This window comes from Ammospiza nelsoni, chromosome 3 (genome assembly GCF_027579445.1).
Source record: "Ammospiza nelsoni isolate bAmmNel1 chromosome 3, bAmmNel1.pri, whole genome shotgun sequence".
In the NCBI taxonomy this organism is placed as follows: domain Eukaryota; kingdom Metazoa; phylum Chordata; class Aves; order Passeriformes; family Passerellidae; genus Ammospiza; species Ammospiza nelsoni.
Window position 1 is genome coordinate 19,584,409 of NC_080635.1, and position 24,512 is coordinate 19,608,920.

Sequence of the window (24,512 nt, forward strand, 5' to 3'; positions counted from 1 at the left end):
AAACTAATAATAACAACAGTAATAATAGCAGCAGCAATAATAATGTTATCTTGTACTATTTAGGAAACACTGAACTTGACTTTTATATGAGTGCTATACCTCAGCATACTTCAATCACTGGATGAGCACAAATATCTTTCCTAAAAGGGACCCTTAAATGCAATTTTATCAGTCTACTTTGCATAGGCTGTGGGATTAGATTTCCCTTAGCCTGACTACAAACACTGTTGGAGGCATACATTCTCTGATAACAATAATGTCTTCCACTGACTAATTCTAGCATCTATATTAGCTCAACCCTCATTGCTCATACCAGGTTTGAGGATAAGATTTCACTGGATTCTGCAGCAGATGGAGCAAGAGTTACACTGTAAAAGGCTTTCATAAATTTTCTTTGTTCATGTGCATCTTATGACTATCACTGGAAGAAAGAAGTCTAAAAAGCAGCCAGTCTTTTTCATTTAATATCAAATGAAGAAAAACAAATTTGAAAAGCTATTACCCATACATATGTCTGCTAAAGACTACTCAGAACAGTATTATTAATATTTTCCATATCCATTTCATTGCATTGAATGATTAAAAATGCTATTCCTTTGGGAGTCTGATCTTGAAGAAAAAATACTATTTTAGTCCTCCAACAAGTAAAGACATTCTTTGATTTTTTTTAACCAGTAGACTGTCCCTACTACAATGGCAAGGGGAAGAAAATCAGATTACTGTTGGAAAAAAATTACTAAATAAAACCCCAAATGCTTTAAAGAATTCTATTACCTCCAATCAATAATATTATCTGGAACAAGATATGAGTAAATACATTACACATGTAATCCATTTGTGGAAAACGACCATATCCTCTCTAAGAGCTCAATGTAGCATTTTATAGACTAAGGTAATTTCCATGGCAAAAACAAGACTCCTCTTAACACATAAGATTCTCTGAATTTCTGAGCTATGCCTCTACTTCTTTTAAGCGAAGACAAACATCTAAGTAGAAAGATACATATGACTGAAGCCAAGCATGCACTCTCAAAAGGAATTTCAGATATTTACTGTTTAAGCACAAGTAATTTACACTGCTGCTACACAGCCTGCAGTACACCCTACCCTCCCCTTCTCCAGCTCCTCAACTCTCACCCATTAAAAATTCCTCACGTATCTGAGTGTAGGGAGAGAATCTCTAGGAGAACATGATAAAATTGTATGTCCTGTGTAAGTAATCACTATGAAGCTTTGGTTACTCTCTGCTGTTACCTGAGAGAAGAAAGCCCAGCCCAGTAACTTTAGCAGGGTAGAGGGAAGGAAAGGTGGAATGAGGAAAATATGGTCTAACTGATGAATATTTCAAGTTGTAATAATCATTTTTGCTAATATTTAAAAGAGCCCCAACACAGAAACAGGTCTTCCCAGTCCACCAACAGCAAAAAATGTACTCATTGCCTTTAGCTTTACAATTCAAATTATACCCATTAAAATGCTCCTTGAGATTCCTACAGAAGGGTATTACTTGAAGGATAAACAGGCACTACAACTACATGGCTTTTATAAAGCTTTGTATTGGGTTTGCTTATGTCATTAAATGAGCAAAACTGGAGAAGGTCCCAGAAAGAGTGAGAAGCATAAGGAAGCTGGCAATGAGTATGCCAAGTTCCAGCACAAAGCACATTAGTAAGCAAAATAGGGGAGAAAACAAGGGGGGTGGGGGGAGCCAGAGTGTGAGATTATAGCAAATTGCAGGGATTTAATGGCCAGCAAATTAATCAACAGAGTCAGTTCGAATCTTGCAAAGACAAATTTTGGATGTGTAAGGACAAAGCTGATGTGATGGCAAGTTATAGATGAGCACCAGGTTTAAAATTAAATTGGTCACATTTTTGAGGGACTAAATAAGAGAAATTATTTATGTGACAATCTTAAGATTAAAAATAAACGGCCTTCTCCCTTCAGAAAAAAAAGGGCTGCTTGAAGACAAGTAAAAGATGTTTTACTTTAATTTTCTATTACTTTCTTCTTGAGCATTGAGTTAAGCTGAAAAAGATAAGAACCAACAGTGGGGAAGGCAGGACTCCAGGAGAGATTAAAATAGTACTCTTCCCCAGTGACTAAGGCTGAGCCTCTGCTTACAAGGCGGTGTGTGTTTTACTGCACCGAGTGAGGTGTGGGCCTCCTGCAGAAGCACAGCAAGGCACTACAGGTTTTACCACAAGTCTCACCTTAGGCAAGAGCCTTGCCAGCAAGCCCTGCTACTATCCAAACCTTATCTATTTTCTTCAGCCACATCTGTCTAATGAAAGATATCACTTCTCTCTAACAACCTTGCCTAATTCTGTGCCTGCTTAAGATTTTAAAAGTTATCATGCACTACTTTACTTTATAATACAAAAGCAATTAGACTTTGTCACCAGTAATATTATCATTATCTGCTTTTGCAAAAGACTGCCATGGGCTATCCAGTAACTCTATATGTTCAGCTACATGAACACTGATGTTCTACACAAGTGCTTTCATCAGAGGTGAAGTAAAGTTCTGTCTTATTAGTCAACATATCACAACTGTACGTGTTTAAAATACCATTCTGCAACTCAGTTGGACAAAACTCCTTATGACTGATCACTTGAAACACACATTAAGTTCAGACATCATTCTCTACTTTGATTAAAACTCTGCTACTTTTGTGAATTCTAGAGGTGTTTAAACAAAAACCAGGATAATTATTCTGCCTCTTTCTAGCACTTCAGTAGGGCCACAGTGAACAAGGCAGAGGCTGCTCTAAGTCACAAACCTGATTCATTGTGACCTCAGTAAAACTCCATTATGTGCAACAACTCTTACCTCAGAAATCATTATGGCTGTGATACACATATCAGTGTGTGGCCATTCAATGCTCTTTTAGGTTGGGTATAAATCTTGGACATATAAACAATTACTCTGGCTAAAGCTTACTGTAACAGTCCTCTTTCTGAAGAAGGCAAATGTGAAGAAAAAGAACCCTTATCTTCACAACACATTGTGTTGCTGTATTTTATATTTAGGTCTCTGTAACAAGCACACACTTTTATAAAACATTGCTAACTGAAATAGTTTACACACAAATGGACAGAAGCCACTGGTACTGAACACTTAAATCTTGAACAGCCATGAAGGATTCTCTACAAAAGTCATCTTAATGGTACAGTACATGCCTTCCAACCAAACAAGTGGAGTGCAGACCACTTCTCATTCTCACATCACAGCCTATACCTAAGGTGTCCCACAAGCAGAGGAACAGCAAGATAAAAAAAGGAAAATTACTTTTTCCTGAAACCATATGCAACAGCGAAACAGAAGAGCTTGAAAGCCCACAAACACATTCACTCCAGCAAGACAGCCTGCTTTCCACAAGGATCTAAGCAATGTGAAGTGACTGTTCATCAGCTGTCCTGATCTGACGGAGAATTGTAGCATAACAATGATCTTTCACTTGACAGAGATGCCCAAAAAACCTGTGCTTTAGGGTTTCACATAAATACAACTACTGATCAATCATTAGACACTAAGCTGTGGAAGTGTTCCATGAGCATGTCTGGCTCATTACTTTTAAGATTAACTGCAGCCCAGCTGAATTTAACTGTGCAAGCACCCTCCTACAGCTGTGAATATATGTCTCTCAGCAGAAGTTGCTGTTTTCTTTGAAAGCATACAAAAAAAGAAATCCCTGAAAAAAAATGCTTATGTTAAAAAAAAAAAAACAAAACCAAAAAAAACCCCAACAAACCAAACCCCACCACCAAAACCAACCAAACAAACTTTTTTTTCAACTGCCATCCCAGATCAAAAAGAAGCAGGATTATGACAAGCACAGAGTGTGGTTTCAAATGCTCTTGCCTTCAACTATTTTCCTGCAATAGCTACAGCATGATTGGTCACTACTTAGGAAATAAAGGTTGAAATAGTCACAGGGAAATGTACTTTAAAAACAAGGGCCATCTTACCATCTTGGAATTTTTAACCTTAGATTCACTAGGATGCTCACCAAAGCAATCTAAGCTGAATCATCACATACAGCTATGAAGTCTCAAAGTGACCCTGAGACCTCAACAAGTCTTTGATTTTGCTATTTTACTAAGTTATTCACAGAAAAACCAAGATGATTCATTCTTATGTGAAATACAACTGGCCCAATTTAAAGCTCGGTTTAGCACTGAGCATGGAGAACACACCAAAGAAAAGCTAATTGACAATGTGAAAGAAGCAGAGAAATGCTAACAATTAACCAGGCTTGCTAGCTGATGTGGAGAAAGAGCTTCTTATTAAAACTCAGATTGAGATGCATTATATTCATTACACTGAACAATGTGAATATTTTGATGAAACTTTCCTGTTTTCATGGCGGTTTTCACAAACAGTCAACTGTGGAAAACATTTCTTCCTAATTTACCACTGTCTAGAGCACAGTAAACATTCAAGAACCAAGAGCCAGAAAAAAATTGTGAAATCCTAACAAAAATTTTTTGCCTATTCTGAAATTCCAGAAAGATTAAAAAAAACACAACAACAAACCCGACCACAAAAAGCAAGCATTGTGTTTCCAACAACAACAACAAAAAAATAGATGGTGTCATGACCACAACATTAATAAGCTGAATTTGAAACTTGTCACTGTCGGCAGCAGCTTATAAGTAGTATGTTTAACCTGGAGGGCAGCACAGACTGTAAACATGTATTTTAAAATAAAGGACAGGCTGAAGTTACTAAAAGATAAAATCTGAAAAGAAGTGATAAAAAGCTTTCTCTCTGATTTGCAATATATGAAAAGTTTGCTCAAGCTCTCAAGCCATGAGTAGGCCAATCTGTAAGAAGCCTGTCTTTGGGCTTCAGACACACTATGGTTTTTTAGCTCCACATTAACTGTAAAATCATCTCCTTACTGGATAGTTTCTTAATGAATCTGCTGTACTGGAACACTGTTTAAAGTTCTCTCAAGCATCAGTTAGATAGTACAGTCTGGTCTATCTAAATTCTGAGAACAAGAAATACTCTACAAGTACAACTACAAACCACTAATTGAGAATATAATTTTAGAGAAATCACAGGATCTGCACTTAAAAATTTAGTCACTATCTTTTCTGTGTTTAAACTACTGATAACAATTGAAAGCTGGCAGGACATTGCTCTGCTGAGCAACAGCAATTGTGACGGTAGAAACTTAACACACTTATAGCAGAAACATTAGTTTGCAAATGTAATCAGGTATCATGGGGAAAAAATCTCCTGTGTTTAATGATGATTGAAACATTTAAAATGCAGATATAAAAAAAACATTTAAATCTCTCTTAATATAAACAGTAAGTCCATAGGATCAGAAATACACAATGGAAAAGACCCCGCTGGTCAGGTTTCCTAGAACATATTCTCCTTGTTCTAGTTCAGTGTTTAAGTCCACTGACCATGTAAGTAGTTTTCAGAACATCAACCACAAACAATCCAACTTTATGTTTACCTATGAACCTCAAAACCCCATGAAGTATGAAATGAAACAAGTACTACAAGCAAACTGCATTAACTCTCTCTGAACCTTAACACTGTATACTCATTCACGATGCTTAAAAAGAACACTGAATCATGAACATTTTCAGTGCTTTGTACCAAAATTTTCCTCTTTACATGAAGAAAATTAAAGTAACCACACGTATTGCCTGTCTCATTATTCTCTCTGATCCACATAGAACGTTAACTTCCAAACAAACCTTGCTCTCTCCATGCATAGGCTCTAGCTCAGCACGTTTTCCCCCCACAACACAGGAGCTCAGCCCATATGTGAAGCAAAATAACAACAAGAGAACATCTGCAAAGAGAAAACACGAGAACCTTCAAAACAAGATTAGGAGGACATACTCTCTTCTTACCGTTTCCACAAACATAGAACCTAATGGTGTATTTATGATCAAGGAAAATAAACTCTTAAGGAAAAATCTCAGGCATTCTTCGCTTTGCTCAAGTCCATCTCCTGTGGATAAGAAAGATACAGCTGTACTCTTGAACCCATAAGGCTTGGAAATTAGGCCATTCTTCTGCTTAAGGCACTGGAGGAAAGAATTCTTGTCAGATACTTTCTCCCACGCCCCCTCTGTCCAAATCAAAACCATGTGTTCTTATTGTGCAAAAGCAAATCCAGAAAGGAAAAAAAACCACCAGAAAGAAATTAAACATGGTATAATCATTATCATCCCAACTTGACCATTTCATTCTATCCTCTTATCTCTTGCCCTCTTCAACTTCTTTCCTCTTTAAAATGCAGCTGTCTCGTAGGCTCCCCTGTCAGAAGGGCATCCTTAACCACACCCCTTGAGCTGGCATCTGAGATGTCACTGTCCGGTAGCTAACCCACAAACGGGTGTGAATGTGTCAAAGTTATAATTATTTGTATGATAATGAAGCAAATCACATGGTCATATGTCACTGGCTTATGCTTCTTAAAACTTCCCCTGCCATGACATCTCAATCATTCTCACACAGCACTGCCTAGGTAAAACAAACCACAATTCCCACACTGCACCATGACTCTGGCCAGAGTTATCATCCAGCAGTCCTGCCTTATTCATTTCTTCTTCCACTGTAAACATGCCAGATTGCTCCAGCAGAATTAAACAACTTCGAGGTATTTGAAAAAAAAACCAAAACAAAATAATACCTTAAAACTTAGCTAGAGAGGTGAAACCACAGCACAAGTAAACAGCAATACCTTCACACATAGCAGTAATACCTCCAAAAGATTAAATTACACTTACTATACAAGGAAAAAAAGTATTCTTATGTCAGATTAAGAGGTCCTTATGACAGAAAAAGCAAACTGCTTTCAGCATTCTCATTCTTATTAACTTAAAGTAATATACAGCAAGTAGTATAGAGCCAACTGTTGAATCTCCGAGTCTTTTCTTAAACACAGCTTTCCAAAAACATCTAAGAGAACATATTACCTTTGTATTTCCTCTCTTTTGCCTTGATTCAGGAAAACTGTTCCTCAATTAAATGACACAATACAAGGCAACATATTATGAAGGGAAAACCATAAAAGCCCTTCTTTCCTCAATTAATACCAACTCAATGAAAACAGAAGAGATACTCTAGCTCAAAACTTTTGATTCCTGTCCTTCTCTTTTTCCATCAACAGCAGAGATGGGAATCTCAGTTCACCCAAACTAACTCCAAGTGCAATTGCTTGAATGCAGTGATACATTTTTTGTAGACTGTGACAGGTAGTGTATCAAGAGGAGCCTGTAAATAGTTACATGTACAAAATCAAATCATAGGGAAAAATATTATTTTGCATACTGCTTACCCCTCACTTGAAAAAATAAATCCAGTAATACACATGAAAATACAGTACTCCCTCCACCCAATAATTTCCCTAAGATTCCAAATAAACTGTTAGTAACAATAAGTGTTTGATAATCATAATCTACTTTGCTTCCTTAAACACAGCTTTCATGAACGAGAAATAACAATTCCAGTGAAAAGTATTTACGGACATATGCTAGGGAAACTAAGCATAGCACTAGGAGATGTCAGGAATAGCAAAAGAGGCAAAGAAAAGGAGTGCAAAGCTCCACAGGGCAGGCCTATCAGTTACATACACACTGATGCTTCCCAGGCCCTGGCTCCCTCCACCTGTTGCCAGTCCCTTGCTGCCGGTTCCTGTTCTTTTCACTCCAGCTTTCTGATAAGACTTGATAAAGTAATATGCTGCCTGATCTTATCCCTTCTAAAATATTTTCAAAGGGCACTCTGGGACAAGAGGCAAAAAGCATTATGGAAACAAGCAAGTTTTTCAGCCATCCTACCAGGAACTCCTGTAATTCCTCAAGCAATGTATAGGTGCTATATCCAGTATTATAATTTCTTTTTTCAAATGATAACACAAATGCTTGCTCACTCACTGAGAAAAGCACACATTAAAATTTTATTTGTTTTCTCTTTCAAAGTACCTAAAGCAGCTGCCAAGAGAGAGGGGGTGGTGGTGGCAGGGTAGCTGCCCATGATTTCATGCAACAACCTCACCCCATGTGCAGAGCACAGCTGGACACACACATAGGGCTGCACTCAGAAACATCAATCAGCTCTCCCTGCACACAGAACCCCAGTCTGCCCCTTGGGAGTCACACAATGAAGCAACACTTCGAGATGGCCACAAGCACCAGGTGGAAGAGAAGAGCCTCTCCTGAAGATCACCATGAGCTGTTCAGGAGAGCTTTGCTAATATACATACCAGAGAACTGGAAATATGCACTACAAAGATGGACGTTTTACCAGCTCCTTAATTCCTCACTCTTCCCAATTACTTCTCCTTTTAGTTACAACTTCTCACCACCTCAGTTACTCAGAGCTTGCTAGCTTGATTTTGTCCATCATGAGCCACCAGCATAAACAGTTCCCCAGTCCATTAGAGTTTATCAGCAGAAGGAAGCACATTAAAAGTAATTTAAGAGTCTCACCTCACCCTCACAGAATCCATTTTAAATCAAGGAATGTTGCTGATCAGGAAGTCAGCAACGGACCACCTACTCCTCCTCCATCCTACATTTGCCACTTTAGCCAAAGGTCTGACGTAAGAGACACCACTGGCTGTCCAACAGGCAGAGCTCAAGGTCTCTGCTCCAAAATCCTGCGGACGCCCACTAATGACAGCACTGGAGTGACTCTGTGCAGACTGGGGAACTTACACCTGCACAGATCTTTGGCGTTTATCTGGCTAGAAGATTATACTCCTTAGTATAAGGTTTCATACTTACACCAAGGTTTGCAGAAGCAAATGTGCAACTTTAAGTATTTTGATACTCTGTACAAACCTAGGTGCTTCAGATGCCCAATGTACTCTCCAAAATTACAATAAAAACCTAACACTTAGTATTCCTTAGGTTTCAAAACTGAGCACTCACGAGTAGCATAATATTTGCTAAATTAATGACCAACACTTTGAAGTTTTCATTCCATAAAAGATGATGATATTTGAAAATATTTCCATTTGCCTTGTGTAAATCTTGCAAGTCTTATGGACTGTACTACTGGATATATGCATAAATACTTCTTATCCTTTCCTGTCATCTATATTCCTATATACATTTGAAATAGAGACTCAGGAGTAACATGTATCACACAAACCTGGACTTTATCATTTAATTAAATCAAAATTTTCATCCCAAGGACTTGCTTTTGTTCTTAGAATAACACAGAACCCATCAGTCCATGAAGAGTAAGGAGAGACCAAACACATCTATTTGCTTTACTAGTAATAAGTCTGATATTGCTCTATCAATTAAACTTCCACTGATTGACTGATACTAAAAGCTCATTATAATAATTCACTACACTTGGGTTTCACTTCTCTAGCTATATTATCTCTTTCTGTTACCTTTGTCTTCCAAATCATCTTCTTACATTCACTTTTCATTTCGTATCAGTCAGTAACCTATTCAGGAGGCACTACTGCTTGGGCTGGTACTGTAAGAAACCTTAGGAGCTCCCGCTACTAGCCAGAATATCTATAGAATAGATTGATGCACTACAAACAAACACCTTCTTCAACCCATTTCACCCCACTAGGCCATCTTCCTTCGTTTCTTACCCATCACCTTCCACACAAATCAAAGGTGGGTATGACTGCATGTGTTATACTTCCTATGACTCCTTTTCCCCCTCCTTTCTGCCACCCCCCCAAAAGGTAATTAAGTATACATATTTCAAACAATAGTGCTTTTAATACTAGTCCCCTCGCCCAAGAGGAAAATTTCACAACTCCCACACTACCACCTATGAAGTCACCACTGATGGACAGGACCAGACATGGTCCAGCATTCCTCAGGTACACTGTCCATCATGGCCAATTCTGATTATTTTCTATGAAATAATCACTACAGCAGAGAACACCACTCCATCGAGTCCGGGCGGAGCAGAGAGGACCGCAAAAATATTTAAACTGAGCACAAAGGAAGATACAATGAACTCGGGAAGAACCAAGGACACGACCACAGCCTCCCCTCAGAGGCAACACAAAGCAAAGCAGAGGAAGGAATACAACACCAAGGACCGTCTTGGAGGTGGCAAACCGAACAAAGAGCAAGTAACGCTGAACCCCAAAAGGAAAGGCAAGGCCAAGGGCCAGGCTGTCAGACAGCCCACAAGTGGCAATCCCAAGGCAGGCGCGGAGGTGCCGTGTGTGGGGGCCGCCCTAAGGCGGGGCACCCCGGCTGCCGCCCGCAGGGGCTACAGGCCTCTCGCCGGCGGGGGCCCGCAGCCAGCAGCCCGTGTGCGCCGACAGCCGAGGACATATAAGGGCAGCGCAGCCCGGCCCAACCCGGCCCGGCCCGGCCCAACAGGGCTGGAAGGGGCTGCTGGAGGGGTCCCCGCGGGAGGCCCGGCGCCGCGGGCGGGCTGGGGCGACGTGGAGCGCGGCGGGCCGGACCCGCCCCGGCAGCGCCGCATGGAGGAACCTGGGACGCGGGCAGGCGGCGGCGCTGGCCCGGCGCTCGGCACGGCCGCGGCCCGCCCGCCCCTGGGGCACTCGGCCTGGGCGGCACGAAGGGCCGGGCCGCCACCGGGTACCGGGGAGAGGCGAAGGAAGCCAGAGAGGGAGAAGGGTCCCGGCGCGACACTCACGTTCTCCGTATCCCGCTCATTGACGGTGGGCAGCGGCGTGCGGGTGGACATCGTGCGGGCCGCGGCGGAGCCGCGCCCGGCGCTCCGAGGGGAGAGGCCGCTCCTAGGCCTCGGCAAAGCCCACCGGCCACCCCCGCCGGCAGCCGGGCGCACACGGCGGGACGCGGGGCCTCCTGCCCGCTACGCACCCGGCGCCATCGCCTCGCCCGACCGCCTGGCTGCCCCTCCGCCCGCCTCGCCGCCGCCGGGCTCCGCGCAGCTCGGCCGCCGGCTCCTCCTCCTTCTCCGCCCTCCTGCCCGCTCAGGTGAGCGACCAGCAGCGCAGGGGGGCCGCGGCGCCTCCTCACAGCATCCGGCGGCGGTACCAACTCCGCCTCGCTCCCGTCCCCGCTTCTCCCCTCCTCCGCCTCCTCCCCCTGCCCGCCCCCGCCCCGCCGGCCCCGCCGCAGGAAGCGCCGGGCGGTACGGGCGGGCGCGGCAAGCGCGGGCGGGCGGTGCTGTGGCTCCAGCGCCGGGGTGGCCGCGGATCCGTGACGGGCTCAGCCTGGGTGGGGGCCGGGCGGAAGCGCGCCCTGGGCTGAAGTGAAGTGGGATCTCATAGTCAACAAGAGGCAGGACTAATCTCTTCTCTGTGGTGACCAGTGACAGCACCCGAGAGAATGGCCTGAAGCTCAGACAGGGGAGGTGTATGTTGGATATCAGGAAACGGGCACTGGAATGAGCTCCCCAGGGAAGTGGTCACAGCACCAGCCTGAGAGCGTTACAAAGCTTTAGGACAGCACTTTTAGGCACATGGTGTGGTTCTTAGGACTGCCGTGTGCAGAGCCAGGAGTGGGACTCGATGGTCCTTGTGGGTCCCTTCCAACTCGGTGAGGCCTGTGCTGCTGTGGGGCAGGTGTGATGCCCCGCCGAGGGGAGGGCGTGTGGCCCGTGCTCGGAGCCAGGGCCCGCCGCGGCACCGGGCGTGTCCCTCGGCCTGGCAGGATGGAGGGGCCTCCGAGAGACGGCAACGCGGCTCGCCGAGTCGGTGTCTGGGGAGCCCCAGACACCCTGCGGGTGGACTGTGGGACAGAGACCTTCGAGACCTGGGGCGGCTGATATTGGCTAATGGGTTGCTAGCAGCTGTTCCTCCTTGGCTCTCCTTTCTCTCTGGTAACCAGCATTATGAGGAAGGGCAGTGGGGCAGCCCTTCTGCCTCTAGCACAGCTTCAAGTCTGCAATTCATGCTTTCTCTGGAGGCTTGTAAAACCCTGTTATTTGTGCACCTCAGCCAGCCTGCCAGCCTCCTTTACCCACTTGAAGCTGAAATGGGATCAACAAGACCGTGCAGTGCATCCTTCCGCTCATGTCTGACCAGCTCACAGTCCTTGAACACTTAACCAATGACCTCATGTGCTTAAAACTAGAACCATACATGCATTTTTGTCTTTGAGAAGTTACAAATGTTTACACAACAGCAGCTTTTGCTGGAAAACCAGCCAAACCCTTCACCAAATTCTAAAAAAAAAAAAAAAATGCAAGAAATCCCCCAACTTCCTCTGCACCAGAAGCAAAATAGTGGGTCTGAAGTTCCATTGCAATATTTTGACAAATTTGTGTAGCTGAGGCTGTAAACATCTTCATAAATTCTGTAAACACAATCCTTGTTCTGGAAAACCTTCCTTAGGAAAACACTTGGGAAGGCACTTCATGAGTTGTGTATCTATCTTCAGGAAGCTCTTATGTGCTCATGAAAGAGCACTGACTGTTATACATGACTTATAAATAACACATATATATGCATCTCTATGTATAGGTCAACATACTAGTAGCATATGTTTAATTCTGGCTATATTATGGTGTCATTCAAGAGGTACCCCCAGCTCCTCAGCATTGGTCAGTCCACAGTGGAGATTTCCACATATTTGGGAAAACAGCTGATGCAGGTACAGGCAGAGAACTGCTCCATGTTGTAGGAGCAGTGTAACTGGACTCATTCTTTGCACATTCAGCATTGTGTTGCTCTGAGCATGCATGATTTGTCAGTCTGGAAATTATAGATGTTCCCAGCTCATCCACGGACCAAAGCCTCCCAAACCCTGGCAAGGGCTTCTGTGAATTCCTAGCTGTCTCCTCACATAGCTGGAACAACCAACTGCAAAGGAAATTTTAGGGTCCTTCATTTTACTGGGAACAAAATAATCCAAGATTGGGTTAATTCGAGCTAAGCAGCCATGGTCTAGCCAGCATGCCCAAACAGGTTTGTTGACAAACTGGATATTAACCCAGTTTAGTTGCTTAGCTCATCAAAATGCACTCACTTTTATCCCAAGTACGAACAAGACTATGTCTAGGGCTCTGTGTGGGGCCTGACTCTGCAATCCTTACTTGGTCAAAACTCCCACTGATGCAAACCCATCCTGGTATGGATTTGGGTATGCACCTGTGGTCAGGGAAGAAAGAAGTGTAAGCTCCAATGTCTTGTAAATGTGTTTAATGGCACCACTAACTAAGGCAAAGCTTAGAGAGACTTCCTGCCTTACAATTTGAATAAGCTTTGGTCAGTATTTCATAGGAAAATTTAATCAGAAATTAAAAGTGTAATGATGTAGTAATTCTTGTTATCTGAAGATCTGCTTTGCAGTTGTTTTGCCCATGGTTGTCACTGTTGTCATCTTCTTTCATGTTACCAAGGTCAGTCATTCATTTAATAGCACTGTTTAATTTTGTTGTGTTATTACTTTAGGCTTCATGTTTCCCCCAGATGGGAAAATGCAGGGACAATGACTGAAGAGATGGTGACCACAGAGATGGTCCTGTCATAACTCAGTCACTCTCTAAAGAGACAAAGCAGGAGAAAGGCTGAGCACAAAAATAGCCCAGAAGGAGAAGGCTTCAAACTGTCTGAGACCTGCAACTAAAATATGCCAAAAGTTATTGCTGCTTCAAGTAGCATTGAGTCCTGCTTAGTGCCCAGCAGGAATGATGTATATTTAGTGAGTGACTTCAATTTTGGCACTGAAAACATGGATATTCCACCACCTTACCTGGACCCAAATCCCATCCACTACTGTAGTAATGATTTCAGGCATTGGCTTGAATGAAATCTTTTCCCACAATTTTCAAATTCAGTTCTCAACAGCAAAAGAGTGAGAGGTTCAGAAATAACATGGGAACAGGTGACCACTGAGATGTGAATATAACAGAGGAAAATCATGTTCTTTATTGCCTTTCATTACACCAGGACATCTGCTGTAGTGTGGAAAACTAAATGAAAGACCTGGCAAATATGAAAGAATAAAGTACTTCTAGCTGCATGCAGTAAGGATGCAATAGCATTAAGGAATCCTGAGGTCATTACAAACTACAGGTATAGGGCTCCATGGATTGTTTACTTTCATAAGGGACACTGGAAAAAAATGACATGTACTCTGAATATATGTGGACTTTGTAAATATGTTAATAGTTACATTCAAGATTCTGATTTTGCTGTAAGAATCATTAGGAAGTACAATCTTAGTGGAAAGTTAAGTAACTTATAATTTGTCCTAATACTTTAAACCTGCAAACAAATGAGGTTGTTTTTGGTTTTTTTTTGTTAATAGCAAGCCATACCTTTTGGGAATACTCTTATCATGTATGTGCAAAAAACCTCCCCAAAATGTTAAATACATTTAACAGACCAGAATTTGTCTCAAGGTCAGTTGTACTGAAATTTAGTAGTTAACTTTGTGTCTTCACTTTTTCTGGGCAACTGAAGTTTTTATTGTTTCAATGCCATTCCAAAGAACTGCCCTAAGAATAAGCGTGTAAGAACTTTATATGAAAGCAGTAAATAAAAGCAGCATTTGTCACTGATTAGCCTGGACATCTGGGAGAAAGATAATAAAATCACAGCACAGCTTTGTTGTTGCAGAAATTTCTTGCGCATCCCCAAGGCCTCTAAAATGGTATCAGAAAATCTAGTCCAGAGAAGAGAATTTATCTCTTAAACATGTGGGTTGCTGGTGGTCTGAAGAAGCTTGTAAAGGCGATTGCTCTGTCCCCGGGTATGTCTCTGATGACCTAAAAAACCAGAAGGTCCCACTATGTTAAAGATCTCTGTCCTGTCTCTTAATAACCATAGCTAAAAATAGCTAGTTCTGATTGTTTCCTTCAGCTTTGATATCTCACCTTTCTTTTGATGCCCCCAGTCTCTTCAGCCATACAGCCAACTTCTTCCCACATCTGAAGAGTTTCAAAAGGAAACCAGCAAGCCACCATAGCATTAAGGTAGAACCACAGTGAAACCTGGGGCAATGACAACTCTGTGAATTTCACCTCTTGTTTTCTTTTGCTGCAGCATCTTTTGTCTGTTGTGGCTTTTAGTAGTGGTTTCAAACTTACTTTTAAAAAAAGTTTCATATTTTTTCTTTCCTTTTTTTTTTTGTAGCTTGAATTTAGATTAGTATCTTGGCAGAGGAGGTAATGCTTGAATAATTTTCATGCATCGGCACTGACAACATCTTTTTTACATTTTTGGGAAACATTAACATTCTTAGAAAAGACTATCAGAGAGTAATAATGAAAACCATGTAGTATGTTGGAAGTATCTGTAATGAATATGCAATATCTTGGCATTCCTTTTATCTGAAAATATTTATTTGTTATGAAAGCATGTTAAAGAGTAAAATAACTATTTAAATCTTCATAAGTCCTATCATAGTTGTATCAGAGCTGTCAAATAAAACAATGCATCTCTACATTTGAGCTGGGAAGCTTACTGAACTGTTGGTAAGCTGTAGATCTGAGGAGAGGGTCTAAATGGTCTGTCCAGCAGCAGAGAGAAAACCAGGGACAAAGGAGACAGCAGACACACTAGAAGTAGTCCTCAGGGACCCTCTGGATACAGTTTTAAACCCAGCTTTGGATAACCCCAGGAGATGGGGCAGGATGGCAGAAAGCCTGCAACAAGCCGCCTGGTGATCTGCCATTGATCTTCAGAGGGCCACCAGAGACCAGAAGTGGGGGAAGAGTTGGGAAAGGCAATTAACCTAAGTGATCACAGATGTTCTCACTCCACATCTGCCCTCTGCAGACTTCAGTGGCGTGGTTTCTGTGGAAACAGAAACTCTGTACTAAATGGAGCTGCTATCCCTGTCAGGATCTAATTTTTCCAAAGATGTATTCTACAGTAGCACAGCAAGAACTCCTTGATGCAGAAAGGTGCAGAGCTATCCTGCAGCAGTATTGCATATTCTGATCCAAGGAAGAACAGCTTTTGATCCAGGGACAACTGCAGGATTTGTTATGAGTTGATCCAATGATTCTGTAAAAGGAAGGTCTCTGTGGCAAAGACTCTATGTAATCCCCAGGGAGCATGGGGTCAGTCTGAAGTCTTTCCTCTGACCATTTTAGGGTGACCAAGAAGAAAAATATTTGAGCTAAACCCCTGATACAGCATTTAGTGTGTCTGTGTATGTCTCTCTGTGTGAGTATTTTTTTACTTATTTTTGTAATACCTTATTTGGTTAAAATACCTTGTTGAGTGTGCTAGGTTTCATTTTTTATTGAGTCACTCTACCACTTTAGAGGCTTTAAATGATTTGGGTTGTGTGGTACTTTTTTCCCCTAGCTCCTCCTCCACTCCCCCCCAAAAAAGCAGTCGCCTTGTTTTGTTTTCTGCTGACTGCACTGAACTGGCAGAATAGCCTTAACTGACAAAATGACAGGATAGAATAAAATGTTGGAAGGAAAGAACTGACACAGGCATTCCTGAACTTCTTAACAGTTCAACCACAATGGCCTGTTCAAATGAATTCATTACTTCCACAAGTGAAAGTAAATTTTTTCCCTCCCAGAATTTGCATATGGAACAAAATGGTCAACAGCTGCTGACTGCCATGAGTTGTCCTGACCATGTCTTACAGTGGACTGAAGGCTAAGCTGAGATCCACCTCACCTTCTCCAAGGTTATCAGGAGCATAGGAAGGCCATCTGGGCCTCCTGTAACAGCTGCTGAGACAGAGCTGGCAGTAACTTTGACTGCAATAGCTTCAGCCATGGATTTAAAAGAGGACAGATTCTAGAAATCTTCTTTAAAGATCCCAAGAAGGAAGTAAAACAACCAGATGAGAATGACAGGGGTTCACTTTTAATTGAATCAATCTCTGCACAAAAGCAGCACCCCAAAGTCAGGTGCAGGGAGAGGGAAGGGAACCTTACTCTGAATTACCTGGCCACTCCTTAGGTGGGGTAACTGGCTATACAGGGCCTTAGTCTGCCACCAGAACCATCCCCTTGAAAAACCACATCATCTTGCTTTCCAGCTGGGAAAGGAGGGTGTCTGGAAACAGATAGGAGAACACAGCAAACCAGAAAATAAGCACGTTGTCAGATTCTAATTTTTAGGTTAGCCAGAGAAGTATGAAACAATGTGAACCTGATTTCCAAATTGAGATAAAAATAAACCAAAGGGGTTATTTTTAGATGTACCAAGCTATCCAATAATAATTCAGCTTTATGGCATGTACAAATAGGATCCAGATTCTGATTTTGGTTATATTGCTGGAAGTTTTCCATTGGCTTCAAAGATAATTAGTAGTTTCACCAAAGTGATTTGATCAGAATTTAGCCATAGATATGATGTTCCTTGATATGATGCACTTATTCAATAGGTTTTAGGGGAAAAATAATGATTAAAAAAGTAAAAAGAAGAAACACACTGCTCTACTTCAGTTTTATTGAGGTTTAAATTATTGTGTTTTGAGAATGAACAGTGCTCTATGTCTGCTAAGCATTATTATGCATTATATAAATGCATAGTATCAGGCTTCCTATTTTCATCTTTGCCCACAGCATGGTAATGATGTCTCTGCAGTGGGATGAAATGCAACACTATATTTAATAAAGGTTATGGATTTTGTTTCTATTTCATGTTGTTAGGTGCTGGGCTGCTTCTGGTATCTAGGTCACTGTTCAAATCTGTCAGGAGTTAATCATGGCCAGTCATTCCTATCTGCCCCTCTGCTGTTACATGGAAAGTTGTTCCCCTCTGTAACTCATCAGCTTAGTTTAAAGTTAGCAAAAATGCTCTGTGATGGTGCCAGTGCTTACAGGGATGGAAGAAAATGCCAGACTTTATTCTGGGATATTCATAACTCAGTGTTGTTGATAGTGATGTAAAGTGAATTAAGGACATTTAGCTGAAACACTGAAGTCCAGCATCTTTTAGGACTACTAAAAATCTAAGTAAAATATCTGGCAACAAGTTCAGTAAGCTAATGGTTTGCTTAGAACAGTTGCATTTTTTGTGTGGGTCCGATGTGTTTGCAATGAAGTATTAGACAGAAGACCTCACTAGGATCAAAGAACACTTTCCAGTATGGTTTGCAAGTCTGTCTTTGGCAACGACAAAGTTTATTTCCGTTGCAAAACTAATTATATGTATGTGTGTGTGTGTGTGTATATAAATTCTTCAGTTTAGATTTATGTCTCAAGCCTTACTTTTGGCACTGCTCCTGTATTCCCACTATTTACCCTGAAGAAGTGTATAAAAATTCACTGGAACAAATCTTAAGATCTTCTGGACAGCTTTTTATTGAGCTTTTACTAGAACAGAACTTGCAGTAGTTCAAATCCTGATGGATAAAAAACAGCTGGGCCCACACCCTTCCCTCTGATTTCCATAGCAGTTGTTGCTGAGTAAGAACTGGATGCACCTCCTGCTCCTGTGTCAGGACTGCTGACATGAACAAGTGGGAGAAAGATCAGGTTCCGGCAAGGACGGACTTTAGGAGCTGCTTCGTTCTTCTTTCACACGGATGGGAGTGTCACAGTGCACTTTCCTGTCTAATCAGTCTCAATGCAGCCTTGCACAACTCAGCCTGCTTTACGCTTTTAACCAGGGTGTAGGAGTTCAGAAAAAAAAAAACACCTCCCTTCCCCCAAGAAAAATGTAATTGCAAAGATTTGTTTTGAGCATGTACAGTAAACTTGAATCACTGAGAGGGAACCACTTATTTGCGCAAGTAATTTTTCTTTCCCTCATTTTCATTCCTAGTTAGCTATTAATTTTATTTACCTCCTATAGAAAATGTGCTAGAGACTGGATTTGACTCCCAGTGAGGCTCGTGGTGGAGCTGCCAGAGCCACAATCCCCAGGGCTGTAAGACAGCTCCTCTCTGGTGACCCTGCTGGGGCTATCCCAGTATATACCAGCAGACAAGCTGGTCCCCATCATCATTCATGCAGACAGTGACTCATCTTGTGGGCCAAAGCAAATGCTAATGCTTAGTAATTATATTAAAATAGTGCATGGTGATAGATTCCACTCTTGTTGTAATTGTGTTACTAATTACAAGTGCTACTCACTCTTTGTAAGACTCATTTGTTTTAGTACTCTGAGAGAAATCACGAGGTTAATGAATTTAGGCTTCATACAAAAGCCTTGATGTTACAATATGATCTGCACCAAAAACAATGCATATATGTGCAATTTCAGTGTAAAGATCATGGTGCTTGTAAGCTCTCTAGACCTCTGGTGAAGCCTACACAGAAGTTTCAAATTTATTCTTCCATTAATAAGCTCAGAATATGGATCTTGGTTATTATTATTACCAGTACATAGCATGCTGAAATGTGGAGGACAAATGACAGAGCAGACTAAAATTCAAATTAAGCAATAAATGAGCATAGTAAATAGCAGGGTGAGAATGGAATATCAAGAGACAGAACTAATAAAATATTGTTCAATTTAGGAAAGATGATACAACAAAATTAACTAATATTTAACAATCACATACTCAGTGTAGAGTAATTTATTGTGACAGCAATAAGAAAACTACCAATGAATGACTACAGAAATATACAGATTTGGACACTTAAGACAGATCTAAATCAATGCCACCAATGGAAATTGGAATTCCTTGACAAGACAAAAGGGCTGGGAATTGAGCTTGTTCAGCTTGGAGAAGAGAAGGACACCTTAGAGCACCTTCCAGTACCTAAAGGGGCCTGTAAGAAAGTTGAAGAAGGACTTTTCACAAGAGTGTGTAGTGATAGGACAAGGGGGAATAGCTTCAAACTGACAGAGAGTAGGTTTAGATGAGATATTAGGAAGAAATTCTTGACTGTGAGGTTCATGGGGTACTGGCAAGGTGAGGTTGGATGGGGCCCTGGGCAACCTGGTCTAGTGGAAAGTGTCCCTGCCCACTGTAGGGGGTTGGAATGACATGATCTTTGAAGTCCCTTCCAACCCAAACCATTCTATGATTCTGTGATATTTCTATCTCTGTTAATTATAAAACTTGTTTTATCATGGCACCTGAGCATCTTTCTCATTACAGTCCTCATATCCCCTGCAATTGGAAAGCTTTGGAGTAGGGTCTCAGCAGCTGGCATCCCTGGGAGGGTGGCAGTCTTCAGGAATGGTACAGCCAGCATGGGCTGCCCTAGCCTGAGTACCTGAGCCCTACCTCCTGATGGCACAGCTGCTGGCACCACCACCTAGCAGTAGCTCTCCAAGCCTTCCCCATCCCATCCCATCCCATCCCATCCCATCCCATCCCATCCCATCCCATCCCATCCCATCCCATCCCATCCCATCCCATCCCATCCCATCCCATCCCATCCCATCCTTCTCTTCACCCTTGCTCTTGATTTTCCTGCAGCATGTCCATACCACTATGTCAATCTTCTTCCCCTCTATTCCCAGCAGCCTGTGAGATGCAGGAGAGAAGGTGGGACTGCTGCTTCTCAGTGGAAAGGAGAGAGCTACTGTTTTTGGGAGAGGGGAAAAAACCAAATTATTACTCTTCCTATCTTCATTTCTATTTCACGGATCTTACCAATCTTCCTCCCTTCAGACTTGTTCAGTATAACTACAAAATTCACTTTTACCCATCTATCTTGGAATTCTTGGGTAATCTTGTGCCCTTCATACCAATGGCTATAGAAGCACAGAAAGAATAAATTAGTCTATCCAGAAAGTCCACAGTAGGTACAGATCCCCAAAAAGTAATCTCACATGTAGTCTGTTACCCTGGCTAATTTCTTTATGTGGAGCCATATTTTTATGAGTTAACTCATGCTTCTCTCCCTTTTCTCACATTTTTGGGTCCTCCAAATTAAATTAAAATGGAGTTTTGCTTCTTCTGACAATGCTGATAAACAGAATTTCCCTTGCAATCATATCTAGGTAGCAAGAAAGTTTTGCAAATATTTGTGAAGTGTTCATCTAGTTCATAAACTGCATGAATTAACCATGCTGAAATCCTCCTATGGGTTAGAGAGCTGCGCGGACAGGGGTCAGAAACAGTGCCATCTAGCAAACCAGGCCAAGCTTCAGGCAGCTGGTCTTAGCAGTTGTCCTAATGCATAGTTCATGAACGAGCCATTGGCTGCAATATGTTGGTATTGGTCATGTATCAAATAATAATGAGCACTGAACAGTAGATTCTGCAAATGAATGAGCAGGGCCTCATACCTCACCTTGGTATGAGGAATGTGTCTTGAGGCCCGTGTTTGTGGAGCTACAAATTTTGTTCTTTGATGTCTCCCCAATAATAAGGCTAAAGGAATGCAATCTTTGTTGTTAATATTTTGCTTAACGTTAGTCTAGGGAAAGGTCGCTAATATTCTGTAGCTATCTCATCAGTCTCCAGGGACATGTCATATACATTACAGGAGACATATCAATAATTAACATAAACCCCTTCTAATCCTAAAGTCAAATATTAACATCCTCCCTTACCTTTTTCTTTTCTTCTTTTTATTTTTTTTTCTTTTTTTTGAGGGGCGGAGGTTTTGGCAAATTCCTGAAGAACCCGAGGCTGAGAGTGGTAGAGTTTTGCCCAGAGATGATGAAAATAAAGAAACAACCATGTGCCTGCCTGTCTGTGGCAGATTTCAGGTGTGTATATCTGCAGTAACCTCAGAAGTTAAGTATACAGAGAAGTGCTTTATAATCTTGCAGTTAACTGTAATTAAGTGAAGCTTCAATACCTATAAAACAATAAATTTTAGGGACAAAAGGTATTCTTCTCTAAACTGCAGCTGCTTCTTTCAAAAGTTTATTGAAAACTAATTGCTATAAAAATAATACTTTTAGATATGCACACAGTTATTTTCAAAATTGAATATAGTTAGATGTTTCTAAAACTGAGTTATGAAGCTGTACATAAATCCTTGTATTAAAAGCTCCATCTTCATCCTGTAGCATTAGCATTTAGATCATTTAGAAAGGTGTAATAGTGCCACATGTTCAAAGCAAGTCTAAATTCCAATTAAGGAGTATCATCACATTAGACAGGTGTAAAGTTAAACATATGTGAAGAATTTATTAAGTATAGGCATAAAGGTCTTTTTCAAATTCTATGTACATCCGAAAATGGTGTCTATCCCTACATATATTATACCTATATGCATAATAAACTGCAGACCCATAGGTTCATTAGGTAGATGCATATAGATAGTTCAGATGCATTTCCAAGGCATCTTCAATCACTAACTTTTTTGTCAGTGGGAAAGAATATGATCTTTCATAACAATGAAGTAATTGTTTGTTTTCTCTTTACCATTTTCTTGCAAGAATTAGACATTTTGGGTTACTTATTACCATGAGATAATTCCTGCCGCTCTGATGAAGGCTCAAGCAAGGTGAAATATTTCCTAATTCCCAGAAGGCATGTGTTATCTCATAGTAACACACACACATTGCAGTGTGACATTTCTCCTTGATACAGGTAAATGGACCATACTGTATCCAGGATACAGCTTTTTGCTTCCATTAAAATCTCACTTGTATTTTCCTGCTTGCAAAATATTTTTCAAGCTGTATAGTACAGAATATAAATTTCACTGGGCTCTTTTACCACAGTGATTTTAATAAAATATAGAGAAAGGCTAAACAGAAACATCCAGCTGCTAAAAACCTACAGGACTGGCATTTAGATGGAAGTTGCTGTCTCTGATCTTGTACATGTAGGAAAGGATATTCATAATCTCATGCTCCTAATGGCCAACAGTGTGTGGATAGCTGTCTTAGAATATATTATGTATATAATGGAGACGTTACTTTTCGGGTTTTCAGGATGCTGCTGTTGAGGCCTGACTACCTGACTATAACAAGGGTTCCTAACTTCACTCAGCAAAACAGGTGAGGAGCCTTCTGCAAGTCTTCTCCTCCCTGGCTGCCTGTATTTATCAACATTGTCAATCAGGAAATGCATCCAGGATGCATCCCTGATTTCAGACTGTTCCTTGTGCTGTCAGTTCTGCAGTTAGTCACTTAGAAAGATGGACAAGCCTGTGCAGTGGGCAGCCACCTCACATCACCTCAAACACCCTCAGGGCCAGCTCTGGCTTATTTTTCCACACATCGGATGCTCTGAGGCAGATATTCTCTATGCCGCTAATGTCTGCTCAGGGGAGACATAAAAACTCTCTCGTACAGGAGGCGGGGGGAGGAAATAGAGCAAGGCAAGCCCCCAAATCCAATATTAGTTTCTGATTGCAGCATATTTTTCTCCTTTCCTCATGACACTGTCACCGTGCCACTCTCAGCTCTTTGAGTTCTAAGTCCACTGAGATCAATATCCAACAAATGTGGCCATGAGAGGACACATTCATGATAGGACAGGGAGAGGACAGTGGAAACAGCCTATTCACTATTGCACTTGGGGATTTGCCTCTAGAAACTAAGGTCCTTCCAGGATCCCTCTAGAAAGGAATTTGCAGCCACTGGGCACATACTCTTTCTGTCAATAATTTATTGTATATTGCCAATGAGGCAATGCACCCTTTTCTTCATGTACAATGAGCTACTACCCTGGCAGATAAAGCCACACATGGCCTATTGTAAATGTGATCTTTAAACCCAAGTTGTTCTGTGTTACCAAATCACCAACAGAGGAATCTTTCTTCTGTTGAACAGGGACTTGGATATGGGAAAATTTTCTGTGGGGAACTCCCATATGCCATAAATAATTACCATATGCCATAAAGTGATAATGAACCTGGTTATCTTCTAAATAGAGTCATAAAGAATATTTTCCATTTTGTTAGTAATAATCCACCTGTTTAGTTTGGGACATTAACAGGCAAAATTTTATCAATAGCTTTTCATGCACCAAATGCTTTACTTCAAGAGAAAGGAGGAAAAATCCTGGACTGGAGAGGCACATTGACTGGAACACAGCTGCAGTAGATAGACCAACATGAAAAACAGATTTTTGGGGGGTTTGGTTTTCTTTTTTCACAAAATTGTCTGTGGGACTAGCTCCACTGCAGATGTAATTCTGAAGATGACAGCCTCTGCTTTGCATCTGTTACATACAGAGCTGAACATGGGCTGTGCAGTTTGAAACTGGATTTCCAGTTCATCAGAGTTCAAGGAACACTTGGGATTCTTTTGGCTTGGTTTCCATAGCTCATTAAATGGGGTAAAATCCTAGCTGTCTTGAAGTCAATGGCACAAATCTCACTGGTTTTAGTGGGGCAAGATTTTCATCCCTTGTATTTTAGAGGTCAACTACAGAAAAAAAACATCTAACAACACCTCTGGTTCTGATCATACAGTAATTTTATCATATTTATTCATGTGCATGCTTGTCGTGCTTTTAGTTTACTGGATCTATCAATTTCCCTCGCTACATATTTATAAATGTTTCCCTGCCTGCCTGTCTGCAGTTCTGTGATCCAGCCAAGGGGTATGATCTTCAAATCTAAGAGGCAGAAAGACCCCTAGGAAGTAAATAAGCATAAAATGCTGATAGCTATCTGGCACTTAAATTCCAGTTCCCAATGGAGTCACAAAACAGATTCCATTTATTTTAATTGTCTCTACATCAGTTCTTTTTAGTGCCTGAGAAGTACTGGACACCATCAGACAAGACATGCTAAAAGTGTTTGTCAGAACAAAT

The 24,512-nt window shown here is 41.5% G+C and overlaps 1 protein-coding gene across 4 annotated transcripts in view; it reads right to left on the reverse strand.

Annotated features, from left to right (window-relative positions):
- MARK1 (microtubule affinity regulating kinase 1) overlaps nt 1-10,890 on the reverse strand; it is a 57,485-nt gene extending 46,595 nt beyond the window's left edge. The window contains exon 1 of one of the 4 annotated variants that reach the window (XM_059467739.1): nt 10,633-10,890. In XM_059467739.1, coding sequence (XP_059323722.1) covers nt 10,633-10,683 — 51 coding nt within the window. In that variant the 5' untranslated portion in view covers nt 10,684-10,890. The remainder of the gene's footprint in view (nt 1-10,632) is intronic. The other 3 variants (XM_059467736.1, XM_059467740.1, XM_059467738.1) reach the window with 3 other exon arrangements.
- Between the last annotated feature and the right edge of the window lie 13,622 nt (nt 10,891-24,512).